This window comes from Pteronotus mesoamericanus, unplaced genomic scaffold, assembly GCF_021234165.1.
Source record: "Pteronotus mesoamericanus isolate MK-2021 breed Mesoamerican mustached bat unplaced genomic scaffold, CSHL_Meso_final scaffold_21, whole genome shotgun sequence".
NCBI classification, from domain to species: domain Eukaryota; kingdom Metazoa; phylum Chordata; class Mammalia; order Chiroptera; family Mormoopidae; genus Pteronotus; species Pteronotus mesoamericanus.
In genome coordinates, this window is record NW_026555310.1 from 30,046,857 (window position 1) to 30,061,589 (window position 14,733).

Consider the following 14,733-nt stretch of genomic DNA (forward strand, 5'->3'; position numbering starts at 1 on the left):
TATGGTATTTGTCTTTTTCTGACTGTATCATTTCACTTAGGATAATAATCTCTAGTACTGTTATAATTTTAATGGTTTTTTTCACTACTAATGCCATCAGAACTTGAAGAATGCTTTTGTAGCAAGTTTATAAATGAACTAAATTCCTGTAATACATGCTAGATTTACTGAGGTTTCTATTTGTTGCACCACATTTTCAAAATTTTCTATGTAATATAGATATTAACATGTGTTCATAATATGACTTTCTTATCTACTTAATATGTGTAACTATGATCATGTTATTCCAATGTTTATTCTAGATATAAAAGATTCATGTTTTAAATTATTTTTACAGTCATTTGTCAATTGTATTTGTGTTGCAGCCTCCCTAGGTTGTACAGGCCCACTCGAGACTCAGGTAGACGGAAGAAGATGCCTTGAGCCATGGGGATGCTTGACATGCCTTTATTCGGGAGTCACACAGGCCACATGCCCATGTCTATGTTGGTGCCCTGATTCCCTCACTCTATCTCTCTTTCCCTCTGTGAGAAGTTCCTACCTCCATAAGTACTAGCCCAAACAATCTGGCTTCTTTCCAGAAAGCGGAGTAACGTAGCGTGAGCTGTACATGCGAGCCTACTCAAGGGTGAGGGGCAGTTTATCGCACCAATGCTCAAGGCCGTGAGACCCAGGCTCAAGGTTGTGAGAACACCGCTTCATCAGACTCCTTCAAGGGTGTGAAACGCTGCTCCCCCTAGTTACCCAAGCATCTGGTGAGGAAGCCAGACTGCCTCCACTTACCCTACCGTATTATTTTTAATGAGAATAACTTTGGCCTTCTTGATTCTCCCTATAGTAATTTCTTGTTTCTTTCTTGTTTTTGTAATTTTTGTGTGTTTTCCATGTTCATTTTTATTTAATTTCACATAATTTTAGTGTTTCCAATTTTGTTTATTAAGGTGAATGCTTGGATTTCTTCTTTTTGGTAAGATGTGTGATTGAGATTATCACCATTTCACCTGACATTTACTATAATAATTTCCATGAATTCACATAAAAATTGTGATTGTTCATTATGATCACTTCTTTGGCCCATATGTTATTAAGAAATTTGTTACTGAATTTTAAAACAATGTAGGAACTTTAAAATTTTGTGTTACTAATTTTTATTTTTGTTATACTCTTTTCAGAGAATTTTCTGTGAAGCTATAAATGTTCTACATCTCTTTTTAAATGTGACTAGTGTGACAGAGAAACCTATCTAAATTTGTGTTTATTTTTAATAAAAAATTAAATTTGAATACCCACACTTCATGCGCCCATTGCCAAACTTGAGGAGGGGTTACTGCAATGACACCATAACTCTATACCTCATAAATGGGAGTATTTTATACAACCACCATGTGGGTGTTATACTTAATTGTTTGTCTTAAATTTTCTCTAGTATTTCTGACATATCTGCTTCTTGATAAACTGTGAGAGAAAATCATTTCCATTTCTGTTTAAGACTATTTACTTCACTTTTGAAACATGTATTAGTTCTACACAGATTAAAAATAAAAGTATTGTTAATGGTTTGGCCATTCAGTTTGTTCTTATGACACATGCTTCATCATTTCCCACAATGATTCTTGCCTTATGTTGTGACAGGACATTAACTATAGTAGTTTCCTACTGGTTTGTGTTCCAACAGTAATTTTTCACCTTTATACGCTTGTGTCTTTCTTTTTAAGTTAAAGAAGTGTCTCATTAAGACAACAAACTGTTATTTTAAATATAAACATTCTTGGAATTTAAATAGAAAATTATCAATTTATATTTAAATAATTATTAAATTATTATGTGTTATTTATATATTTTTATGTGTAAGTTATTGCTATAATTAATTATTAAGTAGTATATAATTATAATTTAATTGTAATAAACACTACAAGTGATTTCAACTCTACCTGTTCTTTGTTTTCTTATCTTTCATCATAAATATTTTTATTTTTCACAATTTCTAAAATTTAAGATGCTTTAATTTTATCTGCAATGTATTGTTTCTCTTTTGATTGATCATGCTGTTGCAGTTTTTCCCACTTTTTCTCCCTTTCCCCACTTCCACCTAGTCCCACCTTCTCTCCCCTCCCAAAGTCGATCACCATATTGTTGTCCGCGTCCATGGGTTTTGCATAAATGTTCTTTGATTAATCCGTCACCCTCTTTCATCCCATTCTCCCCTTCTCAGTCATCTGTCTGTTCTATGAATCTATGCTTCTGTTTTATTTTGTTCATTAGCTTTTTGTGTTCATTAGCTTCTACATGTAAGTGAGATCATGTGGTATTTGTCTTTCACTGACTGGTGTAATTCACTTAGCATAAGCTTCAGGTCCATCCATGCTGTCCCAAAAGGTAGGAATTCCTTTTCTTTTCCCCATAGTATTGTGTTCCATTGTGTAAATGTACCACAGCTTTTTGATCTACTCATCTCCTGATAGGCAGTTAGGCAGTTAGGCAGTTTCCAGATCTTGGTTATTATAAATAACAATGTTATGAATATAGGGGTGCATATATTTCTTTGTATTGGTGTTTTGGATCCTTAGGATATATTTCCAGGGGTGGAATTGCTGAGTGCCCTCAGGATATTCCATATTGTTTTCCACCGTGGTTGTATCAGACTCCATTCTCACCAGCAGTGCATGCGGGGTTCCTTTTCTCTACATGCTTGTCAATATCTATTTTTTTATTGATGGTGATCATTCTGTAAGGTGAGAGGTGATATCTTTTTGTAGTTTTAATTTTCCTTTGATGATCAGTGATGTTGAACATTTTTTCATATGTCTGTGTACCTTCTGTGTGTTCTATTTGGAGAGGTGTCTATTTAGGTCTTTAAAGATTCATTTATTAGTGGCCTACATTTTACAACATAAATTCCTTACTCATTAAAGTCTAACCAGTTAGTACTTTTTCACTCTTACAAAAGTAGCCCTGCCATTTATTTTTATTTACTGCTTATACATATTTGCTCCCTTGAATTCTAATACAAGTATTTATTTTAAAATTTGAAACTTTACTATTAATCTTCTTATTGACAATATCCAGACAGGTATATCCAAATAATTTATTATACCACTTCCCTTTTCTTTCTGTACATCCTAGTTGTCATCTAGAAAAAGTGTTTTATCTTTAGAAGACTCTTAAATATTTTCTTTAGTAAGAGCCAGTTAATAATTTTCTCCATTTCTGAAATTCCATTTTTTAAAATGAATGGATATTTTCACCTGGTATTGAATTTCAGTTTGCCTATCTCTTTAAGTTACTAGGTGCTATATTGAAAAAAGTAATAGTCAAATACAGTCAAATATGTATGCATGTATTTGTATATACATATTGATAATATATGTGCATATATGATATATATTTTCATCCTAAATAATCAATTCTATCTACTCATTATTTTGAGTGAATTCAATTGTGCCTTATGTTGTCTGAGTATATATTTCAATAAAGTTAAATGCCATAAAAACCATATTTTCAAGTTAAAAAGGAAATACATATATAAAATTATTTAAATAGGAACACCAATATGAATGACAGAAAACAAGTGTGCCAATTATCTACAGACACCAAAAGCGAGGTTTACATTATTTGATATTATTAATAACTTGATATATAATGTGATAATAAAAATATTAATTTAATTTATAAAATTATAACATTCTTAGACATAAATGAAATTGGAAGCACAATATACCAAACAAAGCAGTTTTAAGAGGGAAGTTGATATCAATAACTGCCTACTTTTAGAAACAAAGATGCAAAATAAACAACCTAAGTTTATACCTTAGGAAACTAAAAGAATAAACAACACAACGTCAGCTGAAGAAAGAAAATAAATACTAGAATAGAAATAAATGAACTGAGAACTTAATATCAATAGAAAAGTTTAAACAGAGAGTTGTTTCTTTGGAACAAAAAAATTAACAAACCCTTAGCTTGACTAAAGAAGTAAAAAATAGATAAGGCCCAAGTCAAGAAAATTTAGAATGACAAGAAGACATTACAGCTGAAACCACAGAAATTAAAAGGATCATAAAAGGCTACTATGAAATAACGTATGCTGACAACTGGACAATTTGAAAAAAATGGAAATATTTTAGAAAAATACACTTACCAAGACTAAATCAGGAAGAAATAGAAATTCAAATAGACCAATTACTAGTAAGGAGATTGAGTCAGTAATTAAAGTTCCCAATGAACATCAGCCCAAGACCATATATGGCTTCATTTATGGGATTTTTCACCAAACATTTAAAAGAATTAACACCAATTCTCCACAAACTCTTCCAAAAAATTAAAGAGGAGTGAACACTCGAAAACTCATTTCATAAGACCAGAATTATCCTGAAACCAAAACCATAAAAAGGCACTACTAGAATAGAAAACTACAGGCTAATATCTCTGATAAATTTAAAAGAAAAAATTCTCAATAAAATCTTTTAGAATAAGAAAACGATTTCTCAGAGGCATTTGCCAATGGACAAACTGCACCAGCCCAAAGTCTCCCATGTTGTGGAGGTGTGTGATGAAATATACAGTCTTCAAAATAGCCCAAGTGTAAGAATTTCCTGTTCAAACGTTGAAGTGATACATTAATGAGAAATCTGTTTTTTCCTTTCAGGCCTCACTCAGCCTTCACAGGGCAGTCTGTGGGAACCACAGAGATTGTTTACTAGAGTGAGCTGGTCCCCCACTAAAGGATGCAGGACTTTCTGGCTTCCAGAGGCGTATGTCTCTACTCCTGTCTGTCTCTTAGCCCATCTCATGTGGGAGGGATTACAATGCTAGATGTGATACAAGTGAGGTATGATTAATATACAATCAAAGCAAAGAGAACATTGGTATCTTTATTCATATAATTAAGGTAAAAAATCAAGAATAAAATATGAAGTATGTTTGATGATATCTTGAACTACTCAAATTCTTACCAGTGGAGAATTACTCAAGAGCATACACACATGAATAATTGAGTGTTTTAATCAAAGCAATTTAAAGGAAAGTCCTATAAGAGTCATGAAAGGAAATCGCTACTTTTTTTATTTTATAGTCAATATAGATATAATTATATATTATTTTATATTCAGATAAGCTTTAAAAAAGTGATTTTTAAAATAAATTATATTAATTGTGGAGGTCAAACATAATATTTTATACACATAATTATATTAAATAAATGTAATTAGCTTTTAATAAAACTCAGGATGAAGTACTCCCATAAAATTCTAATTAAAGCTTAATTATAAACAATCAAAAGACTTTCTAAAAATTAAGCAACCATTGCTAGAAAATGTACCACACTGATAAAGAGATGCTGACTAATGAATTAAGCTACAGCACTCCACTGATGTGAATCAGAGATAATATAAAAAATGTGTTCAAATAATAATTAGCATAACTAAAATATTGGGAGCATATAGAAAGATGAAATATTAAATGTTTTACATGCATTATGTCTACATGTTTTTATTCCTATTTTACAGTAGTAGAGTAAGTTGCTAGGCACTAAGTAGCTTTGTTAAGCTCATACATTGCAAATTTCAAAGCCGGAATTAATTCTAGAATTCACTGCCATACACCCTATTGAATGAATTATTAAATTACATTATTTTATTCATTACTATTGCTTACAGAGAAATCCCTCACTGACCCTCACTGACTTTCACACCCATAGGAACTGTTTGGAAGTTTGAAACAACAGTGTTTTAATATAAACGACCTACACACTTTTGTATCATGTTATGGTTGTATATCTTTGCCCATAACTCAATGGCCAATTTCTTGTGTAACATAAGTATTTTAAAATTTTATGGTTGTTGTTCTATTGTTAACATTGCTTAGGTTTTGAATAAGTTTAGTGTGACTAAAGTGTTTCAGCATATGAAACTTTTAATTTGTGATCATTTGTCAAACATTCAAAATAAAAGATCATTTGATAACACCTCATCCTTTTTAATAAATAAATGTATGTCACTAAATAAAATTGATTCATTCAGAAAATTACTATGTATGCCATCATGACTAGTGCCCCACCTTTAGGACACTCAGTCGTTAATCATTATAAATTTCAAATTTATCATAAATATTGTCTCTTTTTAAATATAGCATTTTATTTTTAATACTAGCATCCTAATGCTGTTAAAATATTTCTGTGGAATTGGACTTTAAATAAATAAAGATGTTATAATTTATGAAATTATTTAATCAGTAACATACAGCTTTTTAATGCTCAAATAATTTATAGTCAAATGTAGAATATATTAAAAATTGTATCTACCATGAGGCACTTCTATAAAGATCTAAAAAATTTATAACCAAAGCATTAGATTCTTCACCTGGGAAATGAGCCCGATACTCACCCTCTACTCCACCCAGTGTTACTGTGTGAGATCTCTTCACTGCATGTACCATTTATTCGTAAGCACACATACTGTAGAGCACAGACTCAGACACCACTCAGCTGCAGAGATGAATGACCAAAGGGTAAACTACACAGAACTGAATCTGGTGAAGGACTCAGACAGACAACAAATGAAACCAAAGGGCACCAAAGGCTCCATTCCAGTAACTGAGCAGGAAATAACCTATGCAGAACTAAATCTTCAAAATGCTTCTCAAGATCTTCAAGGGGATGACAAGAAGGACCACCACAAAGGTAACACTTTCAAATAAACATACAATATAGGTGTTCTAGGATGTGCAGCTGGGGTGCAGAGGTGTGGGAGAGGGTAGGGAATAACCTCATAGATTTTTCATCTTAAGGATAGAGCTTGAAGTTGGAATATGGTGTTCTAATATGAAAGCTGAGGGCTGATTTTATTCAGACATTGTTGTAAGTTGTCGTCTTTGACCAGTAACTCATGGAGAAGTATATTTAATGAAAATGCAATGATATATCCTGAGAAGAAGATTACAGTGGGAGATATGAGCTTGGGGCCCAAGTTTACGTATGTGATTTTCTGTGTGTAAACTGTCCAAACAATTGCTTCCATCCATCTTTTTCAGTGTTTTCATTTCCCTCCCTGTAGCCTCCCCATCACCTCCTGAGAAGCTCATTGCTGGGATCCTAGGGGTCATCTGCCTTGTCCTGATGTCCACTGTTGTAACAATAGCTTTTAATAATACCTGTGAGTAAACATTTGTAAGATTATATGAAACTTTTTACTTTTATGTTCATCAGTGCTTCCAAACACTTTGTAATATTAGAAAATAGAACTCTCATTTTAAAGTATGCCTTTAAACTAAGTACAAAATTGCTATTCTGTATTTGTCCAAGGTGTAAATATCAGCATTATTTTAAAAAGTAGTTTATAAATATATATGCATATCCCATATATCCATATCCATTCTTGTGATAAACTTTAAGGCATGCTTTAGGACACTTTATGGAGATGTCAAACAAATTCCTCATATTGATTAATCTAAATAGTGTAAGAGTTGGTGAAGTTGGCTTCTCAAGGCTTTTGAAACGTTTTCCCCCAAATTATCATTGCTTCATTAATTTTCCTTGGTAAAATCTATTTTATTCCAGGTTATTTTAATCCTAGACCATATACCACATTTCAAAGTAAGAAACAAAACTATTTTGCTTTATTTAGATCAACGTTAACTGTTTATAATAATTTTTTTCTAGCTAATGTAATACTGGTGCAGAATAATTCTTCTTTCTTGTATATAATATAAATTATATATTATTTTAGCAGGGAATCAGAAAGGTACACCAGAGAACCAGACAGAGAACTGGACAACAGGAGAGCCGAAAGGTACAGAATTATTTTCTAAGCTCTAATAGTAGTACAGCCCATACTTTGTCGCCAACAGAGTCAAAATTTAAGTTTCTTTTTCATGGTGGGGGGAACATAAACATTAAATAAATGTACATAAGTAATGCATATAGACAAGTGTTTTTCTTAACCAAAAATATGAGGATATACGGACTTAAAATCATCATAGAGAAGGGGAAGGGGCAAGCAAAGGAACGGGAGTAGAAGACTCACGGACACAGACAATGGGGCAGACTGACTGCGGGAGTGGGAGGGGGCTGGGCGGGGTGGGCAATGGGGAAACGGCGGGACGAATGCAACTGAACAACAGTACAAAAATAAGTAAGAAAGAAAAATTCTTCTTTGACAACAGGGAATGGAAAGATACATAATTATTTCCGAAGTTGTGATACTAGTACAGTTCATACTTTGTCTCTACTGTAGTCAAAATTTAGAGTTTTGTTTTCTTTTTTTGGTAGAAAGAACATAAATTATAGTACTGGGCAATAAATGTCCATAAATAATGAGTGTACAAGAGTGTTTTCCTTAGGCAAAAGTATGAAGGAATATTTATTTGAAATCATCACACCCACTGTTGCCAATGGGCTCAAAGATAATTTTGGTTTTCTAAAAAAGGGGCTTCATTCATTGACATTCAGGGCATAAAGAAAGGGGATATTTTTGTTTATGTATTGGCTTAATATGGGCACACAAATTTGGGAATAAGAAGCTGACCCTTCTCTGTGAGTTTGTGTGAGTGTATTTTGTTTTATACACACCAGTCTGTGAGGATATATACGTAGGATCTGCACTGCTGTGTCGCCACTTATGCAAATACCAAAATTAATTTTCATTTTCAAATGTGCATTGTTCTTGGATAAGAATACATTACCTTTCTTCAGCATCTCGTTGTGGTCGATGTCCACCGGAGTGGTTAATGTATTCCAACAATTGCTACTACATCAGTACTGAACAAAAGACATGGAATGAGAGCCGGGTGGCCTGTGCTTCTAAGAACTCTGTCCTGCTCTATGTAGATGATAAAGGAGAAATGGTAAGATTTTTAGTGTTTCCAACATGTTATTTAAAAGGGTATTTTATTTTATATTTTTGTGGAATTCATGTGTTTGGATATATCTGTAGTTTATTTCTTTTAAAGACTTAATATTTTATTGTTTGACTCTATAATATTTTATTTATATCTGAGGCCATTAAAGTCCATTTAATAGTTTCCAGTTCTTGGTTTTCAGAGACAAACATGCTTCTATAAATGCTTTCTACCCTAACGTGATCTTTGTTACTTAATTTCACCATGGTCATGGAAACTATAGATATCGTTGTTATAAGCTGAGTTATAAGCTGTGTTATAAGCTGAGATTCGATCGTGAACTGGATGTTGCCAGTCCGCTCCTGTGCGCTCTCTCATCACTTCTCCTCCCTCCTCATTTAACCACTATTCTGATATTTCATATTACAAATTATCTTTGCCTTAACTTTGGATTTTATATAATGGGAATCCTCCATTATGCATTGTACGTGTCTCCATTAACTCTCACATGACTTTTTTTTCCAATGAATCCATATTTTTGCATTTACCTGTTTTTGTTACTGTTCACTTCTATATTGTATATACCTGGCATGTTCAATCTACTCTATTCAGAATATAGATGTTTTAGTGTGTGGGTATTATGGGTAATTATTTAATAAAAATCCTTATGTATGTCTTTTTTCCAGATCACTTAAAATAATTTACATTATATACAAGTAATACATATAATATATATTTTTATGATAATTGTTATGTTTATAATATAATAATTTATAAATATAATTATTACAATTGTATATGTGTATAGTTAAAACGCAGTGCTTTTTTTGCATCAGAGAGAGGTTGCATATGTATGTGCCTAATATATTAAATTATGCCAGCACTTTCTAGTTTATTGTGTAAATACACAGTATATCCAATAGTGTCATGATCCAAAATTTAGTATTGCCAGGAATTTTAGTGCCGCCAATTCTGATCATTATATGAGTATCATTGTGCCATTACTAGGCGTTGTCCTGACACTGATCTATTGAACACATCCTTCAGAGCACAATTCACTATGAAATTCGCCACTGTGAGAATGAGAAGTGCGTATTCATGTCTTTTGACCATTTTCCTGTATGTCACCTGCTATTTTCCTTCTTAGAAGTTGTTATATTTTGGATATGACTCTTTCTGAATCTGAAAGATGCAAATGGCTTTCTTGACTGTTGATTACAATTTTCTTCTCCTGTTGGAGTCTTTCATGACCAGCATTTATTAATGTTACCATAGTCAAATAACTCAGTTTGGGTGGTAGTGATTATTTTGGACATATTTCAGGATTTAGTCAAAGTTCATGCAGATAATCTACTGCTTTTCTCTGTATGGTTTATCTCCTTTCTTTATTGATTGACTTTTACATTTAGGTTTATAAGATTTTGAGAATTTATATTTGTGTGATGTTGTGTCTGTAATGCTGTGTGGTAGAAGCAAAGTTTATACTTTTCTACATCATCATCTAAATCATGCAGAATAATGTATAGCAGATGATCTTGTCTTCATAAATGACATTATATGCATGGGCATACATATATTTTAACATAAAATTTGAGAAGTTGTTCATTCATTGTGTGTCAAAAATTATTTTTTGGTCTTTTCCTGTCTCTCTTTTTAGTCTCAGGCAATATTTACACCAGTGTTGGTTTTACTGATAACATTCTCAAGCTCTCTGAGGCTCCATTAATTTGTCCCTCTTTCTCTCTCCACCCTCAGGAATCAATCCCTTCTATCACTCCATCTTTAATTTCCTCACTTCTTTCTTCTGCATCTCAAAATTTATGTAAATGTATTGAAATTTTTAACGTAGGTAATGATTCTCAACGCACAATTTTATTTGATTCAGTCATACCGTTTTTATTTCCCTAATTGTTCTGTCGCTGCCATTATATTTTCATGTAGTTATTTGAACATAATCTTAAAAATGAATATTAGGTAAATATTTATTTATAATAGTAACTATTAAATATTTGTACAATGAATCCAACGTCTTGTCCCAGTAAAAGTTAGGTGTTATGGCAGGATGTTCCCGCTGAGTATGGAAGATATTTTTCAGTTGCTTGGCATGTTTTTAAAATATTTGTTAGTATATATTTTCAGCAATATACTAGAATGAACATGGATCCTCCTTCATCCTTCTTAGATTTATATTTTTATAACTTCAGTAAACTATTAGTGTAGAATCTTCTCTCTTGAAGTGTGCTGACTCAATTTTTAAATTCCTTGTTATTAATTTATTTTTAACCTTGATTACTAGGGATTCCTCTTGCATATGCATAGCTTACTTGACAACCAATGATTTCTTAAAAAATGTATTCAAATACCTCAAGTCCCTATGGCTTCTACCCTCTGCTATTTGATATATTTGTGTGTGTGTTTCTAAGAAGTACTTATAATTTTAAAATCAGTTCTCAAAATCACTTTGGCTTTTTTCTTTTTTTTCCAACTGGATCATCTGTGCTTTTTCTACACAGTGCAAATTTTCTTTTCCATCAAGAAAACACGTGTAGAGAGTTAATACCATCTCTTCTTCTGTGTTCTCATTTTTAATAACTTCTTGTTGTATTTATTATTGGCATATTGTTTGACACAAACAGACTAAAATGAGGATGGTTTCCCTCAATTTTAACCTAGTCAATTCAGCGTTTTGACCTGAAAAGGGAGTGGGCAACATAACAACCCCTTCCACTGCTAATCCAGTCTTCCCCGGTGGCAAAACATTGATATTTGCAGCATTCCCCAAATAGCAAACATTACAATTCTTACTTGCTGTACTGAGACGGGGCTCGGGGGAGAAATGGGAGCAGTCCTACAAATGAAGACTGCAAGTTTGCTCTATTCTTATTTGAATCTCTAGCTGCTTTTTCCAATAATAAATACTCATGTTATTGTTACTCTTTTATCAACTCTCAGTAAAACTGTTCTGTTTGTCCTTTCAGCTAATCGTACTCATACATTTTCTTAAAGTGTCCCTGTGTAAAATTGAAAGACTATAACTTAGAAAAATTAACTTTATTTAGCTCTTCATTGTTAAGATCATCTTTAATTTCTTTGCCAATATACAATGTACTTAGTACCTTAATATTTTGTCTGTCCCCATTTGAAGTCTCATAGCTTGCCATCTAAAACTTTGCCTTTGTCAAACTGCTTTAGAAGAAGATTATAAAATACAAATTATAAACTATTATAACTGTATCTACAGAATGTTGATTAGCACATTAAAAGACATTGATATAGGTTCAGTCCAGGTAGGTCAGGTCGTGAGAGCATTATTTGAATACACGAAGGTTGCTGGTTGAACCCCTTGAATGCACTGAGGAGAAACAGTTGAGGAGTGCATAAATAAGCGGGATAACTAATTGATTGTTCTCTCTCAAGTCAATAAAAATTACGTAACAAACAAAGCAAATAATAATATTGGTTTAAAAAAGGAGGCGAGTTTATTTGGTGTACATCTAATCCCTTTTTAAATGAAGAATGGTAAAAATGCTTACCTAAGTATGAAAATTAAGAAGAGCTTAAAAGGTTGTGCACTTTGAAACTTTTATCAAAAGGTTGTGTTTCTAATTGCCAGTTATAAAAACAGTCACAGCAATGCAAAGTGCAACATGGAGAATATTGTCAATAATATTCTAATAACCTTGCATAGTGTCAGATGGGTTCCAGATCTATTGGGGTAGTCACCTCTCAAGGATACACATGTACAAAACAATATTGAAAGTCAACTGTAAGCAAAAACAATTTTTTAAAAAATTGTTCTTCAAAATGTGTTTTCTGAAAATATCAATGTTGCATTTTGCTAAGGTCAATTCATTAATGTCCAAAATTATTCACATTGTTTAATATCAACAAAATCTGCATTCAAAATCTCAGTGTACAAAGAAAAACCAGGGACAAAAGAATTATAATATAGTCACTTAAAATATAAAAAGGTGCTGTGACCATGTGCCTCAGTTGGTTGGGCATTATTCCACAAAGGGAAATGTCACTGGTTTGACTCCCAGTCAGAGCACATGTCTGTGTAGGATCCTGTCTGTAGGACAGACAGCCAATTGAAGTTTCCATTTCTTTCTCCCTCCCTTCCCCTCTTTCTACAAATCCATCAATAGAATCTTTAAAATAATAAATAAAACAAAATTAGATATAAAGCTTAATACTTCTGTTTTATTCTCCCACAGTAGCCCGGTTGTCGATTTCCTTTTTCTTTGATGGCTTGTGCGTCTCACAGCAACATGCAAGATCCTTTTTCTCCTATTCTTCTGCCTCTGATGGTTGCTGGTTGGCTTGTTGGACACGTACCCGTGCATTTTCAGCTTGGGCGTCTATGTCATCACACTTCTTTGCTTAAGAATTTTGATTCCCAGATCTTTACGAAGTTCATTAATATCCATAACATCAGCTTCAGTTTGCCTAATATAAGCTTCTCCCTCTCATGAGTAAGATATAGGTCATCCTCTGTAATTCCCTCACCCTGCACCTGACATTGAGGGTAAGTTTGGCTATTCCCAGACACAAGATTCCTTACTTTTGAACTCTCCTCAGGAAAACCACCAGATACTCTTGGACCGGTCCCCACTTCTGCAACAAGCTCTTTCTCTTTCTCAGCAACTGGTCTTCGGGCCTTTGGAAAGTTGAACTGACGCAGTGCATTGACCAATAAGTAATCTCCTGTTTTCTCTTCATGCTGTTCACTGAGACCGGTGGGAAGAGATCCAAACTGTTTAATGGACTCACCAGTTTCTTTGGCCAGTTGGTTAGGATACTGCTGCTTCCATTGCAGCCGTTGCCTGAATTCAGGTGAATCTTGAGGTGTTCCACCGTGATTCAGTCTTTTGTATTTCCATAAAACATTATCTTCTGGATGTTGGATATGCTGGACCAGCTGGGTGGGGTCCCCTACAGTTCCTGGATTGCAGGACGTGGTTAATTTGCCTATTCACTCACTTCATCAGTTGTCGATGGGCTGTGCAGTTTACTTAGCCATCACCTCCTCTTTTAACTGTCGGCAAACTTTATTTGTTTTTTATAAATGCAAATTAACCTATCAACTTTTACCTAACTTCCCTTAAAATTTGTTTTTGCATAGAACTTTTTGAACATTTTCGGAAAAGCTCCATGGATTGTACTTTCACAGAAAAATAATATTTCCTGGGTGTGGAAAAATGCCTCAACATTCCTTTTCAAAAAGTAAGTGTCTTTGGAATGCATATATTTTATTCCCTAGTGCTTTCAAATCAGGCTCTAATCTTACAAATTAAAAGCAATGTGTGAACAATGATATGAAAAATCTATTTAAGTGTCTTTGGAAAAAACATTAGGAAATATTCAGATTTAGTATGTAAATATTACTGTAGATAAGTTTTTCATGTATTAAAATATGTACATGTCACCAGATTAATGATTTATTATCTCTGCTTTTCAGATTTCCAAAAACTTCAGAGTTGGGCAAGAGTTGTGCATATGGAAATTTTGACACAGAGAAGTTCTCTTTCGCATCTTGTTTAGAAAACAGATCGTATGTTTGTAAGCACCAGGCACCTTAGCTTACCTACACTTGGCATAATGTTCCTCTCACCATCTGTAAAGGTCACATTTCCAGCTTCTTCAGGAATGCTGCAATTACTTTTGCAAAACTGATTTTTAAGAAATTATTTTGAGCTCAGTTTTATTTCACCACACAATGAAGAGGGAGGTTCTGAGATGTCCCATCTCCCCTGTCCCCCTGGGTGCAGCGCCTCCCCATTATCTGCGTCACTCACTGGACTGGGATATTTGTTACTGAGAATGAATCCACTTTGACACATCATAGTCAATTAAAACCCATAGTTTTTCTGAGGCTTCGTTCTTGATATTGTAGAATTA

The 14,733-nt window shown here is 33.3% G+C and overlaps 1 protein-coding gene across 1 annotated transcript; it reads left to right on the forward strand.

The window, feature by feature from the left end:
• Nucleotides 1–4,724: 4,724 nt before the first annotated feature.
• LOC129084618 (NKG2-A/NKG2-B type II integral membrane protein-like) lies at nucleotides 4,725–14,414 on the forward strand. The gene is made up of 8 exons (XM_054590818.1): nucleotides 4,725–4,749; nucleotides 6,482–6,676; nucleotides 7,050–7,152; nucleotides 7,235–7,266; nucleotides 7,722–7,736; nucleotides 8,687–8,838; nucleotides 13,958–14,058; nucleotides 14,294–14,414. Exons 1-8 carry the CDS (start codon nucleotides 4,725–4,727, stop codon nucleotides 14,412–14,414), a joined length of 744 nt encoding a protein of 247 aa, XP_054446793.1.
• The last annotated feature ends 319 nt before the right edge of the window (nucleotides 14,415–14,733 follow it).

What these genes read in the sequence shown, in the direction of transcription:
- LOC129084618 (XM_054590818.1), top strand. Translation starts at nt 4,725, where the DNA reads ATGCAGGACTTTCTGGCTTCCAGAG. An exon ending in CAAGAAGGACCACCACAAAG is followed by an intron (nt 6,677 to 7,049) that starts GTAACACTTTCA and finishes CCCTCCCTGTAG; the next exon opens with CCTCCCCATCACCTCCTGAG. An exon ending in GCTTTTAATAATACCTGTGA is followed by an intron (nt 7,153 to 7,234) that starts GTAAACATTTGT and finishes ATTAGAAAATAG; the next exon opens with AACTCTCATTTTAAAGTATG.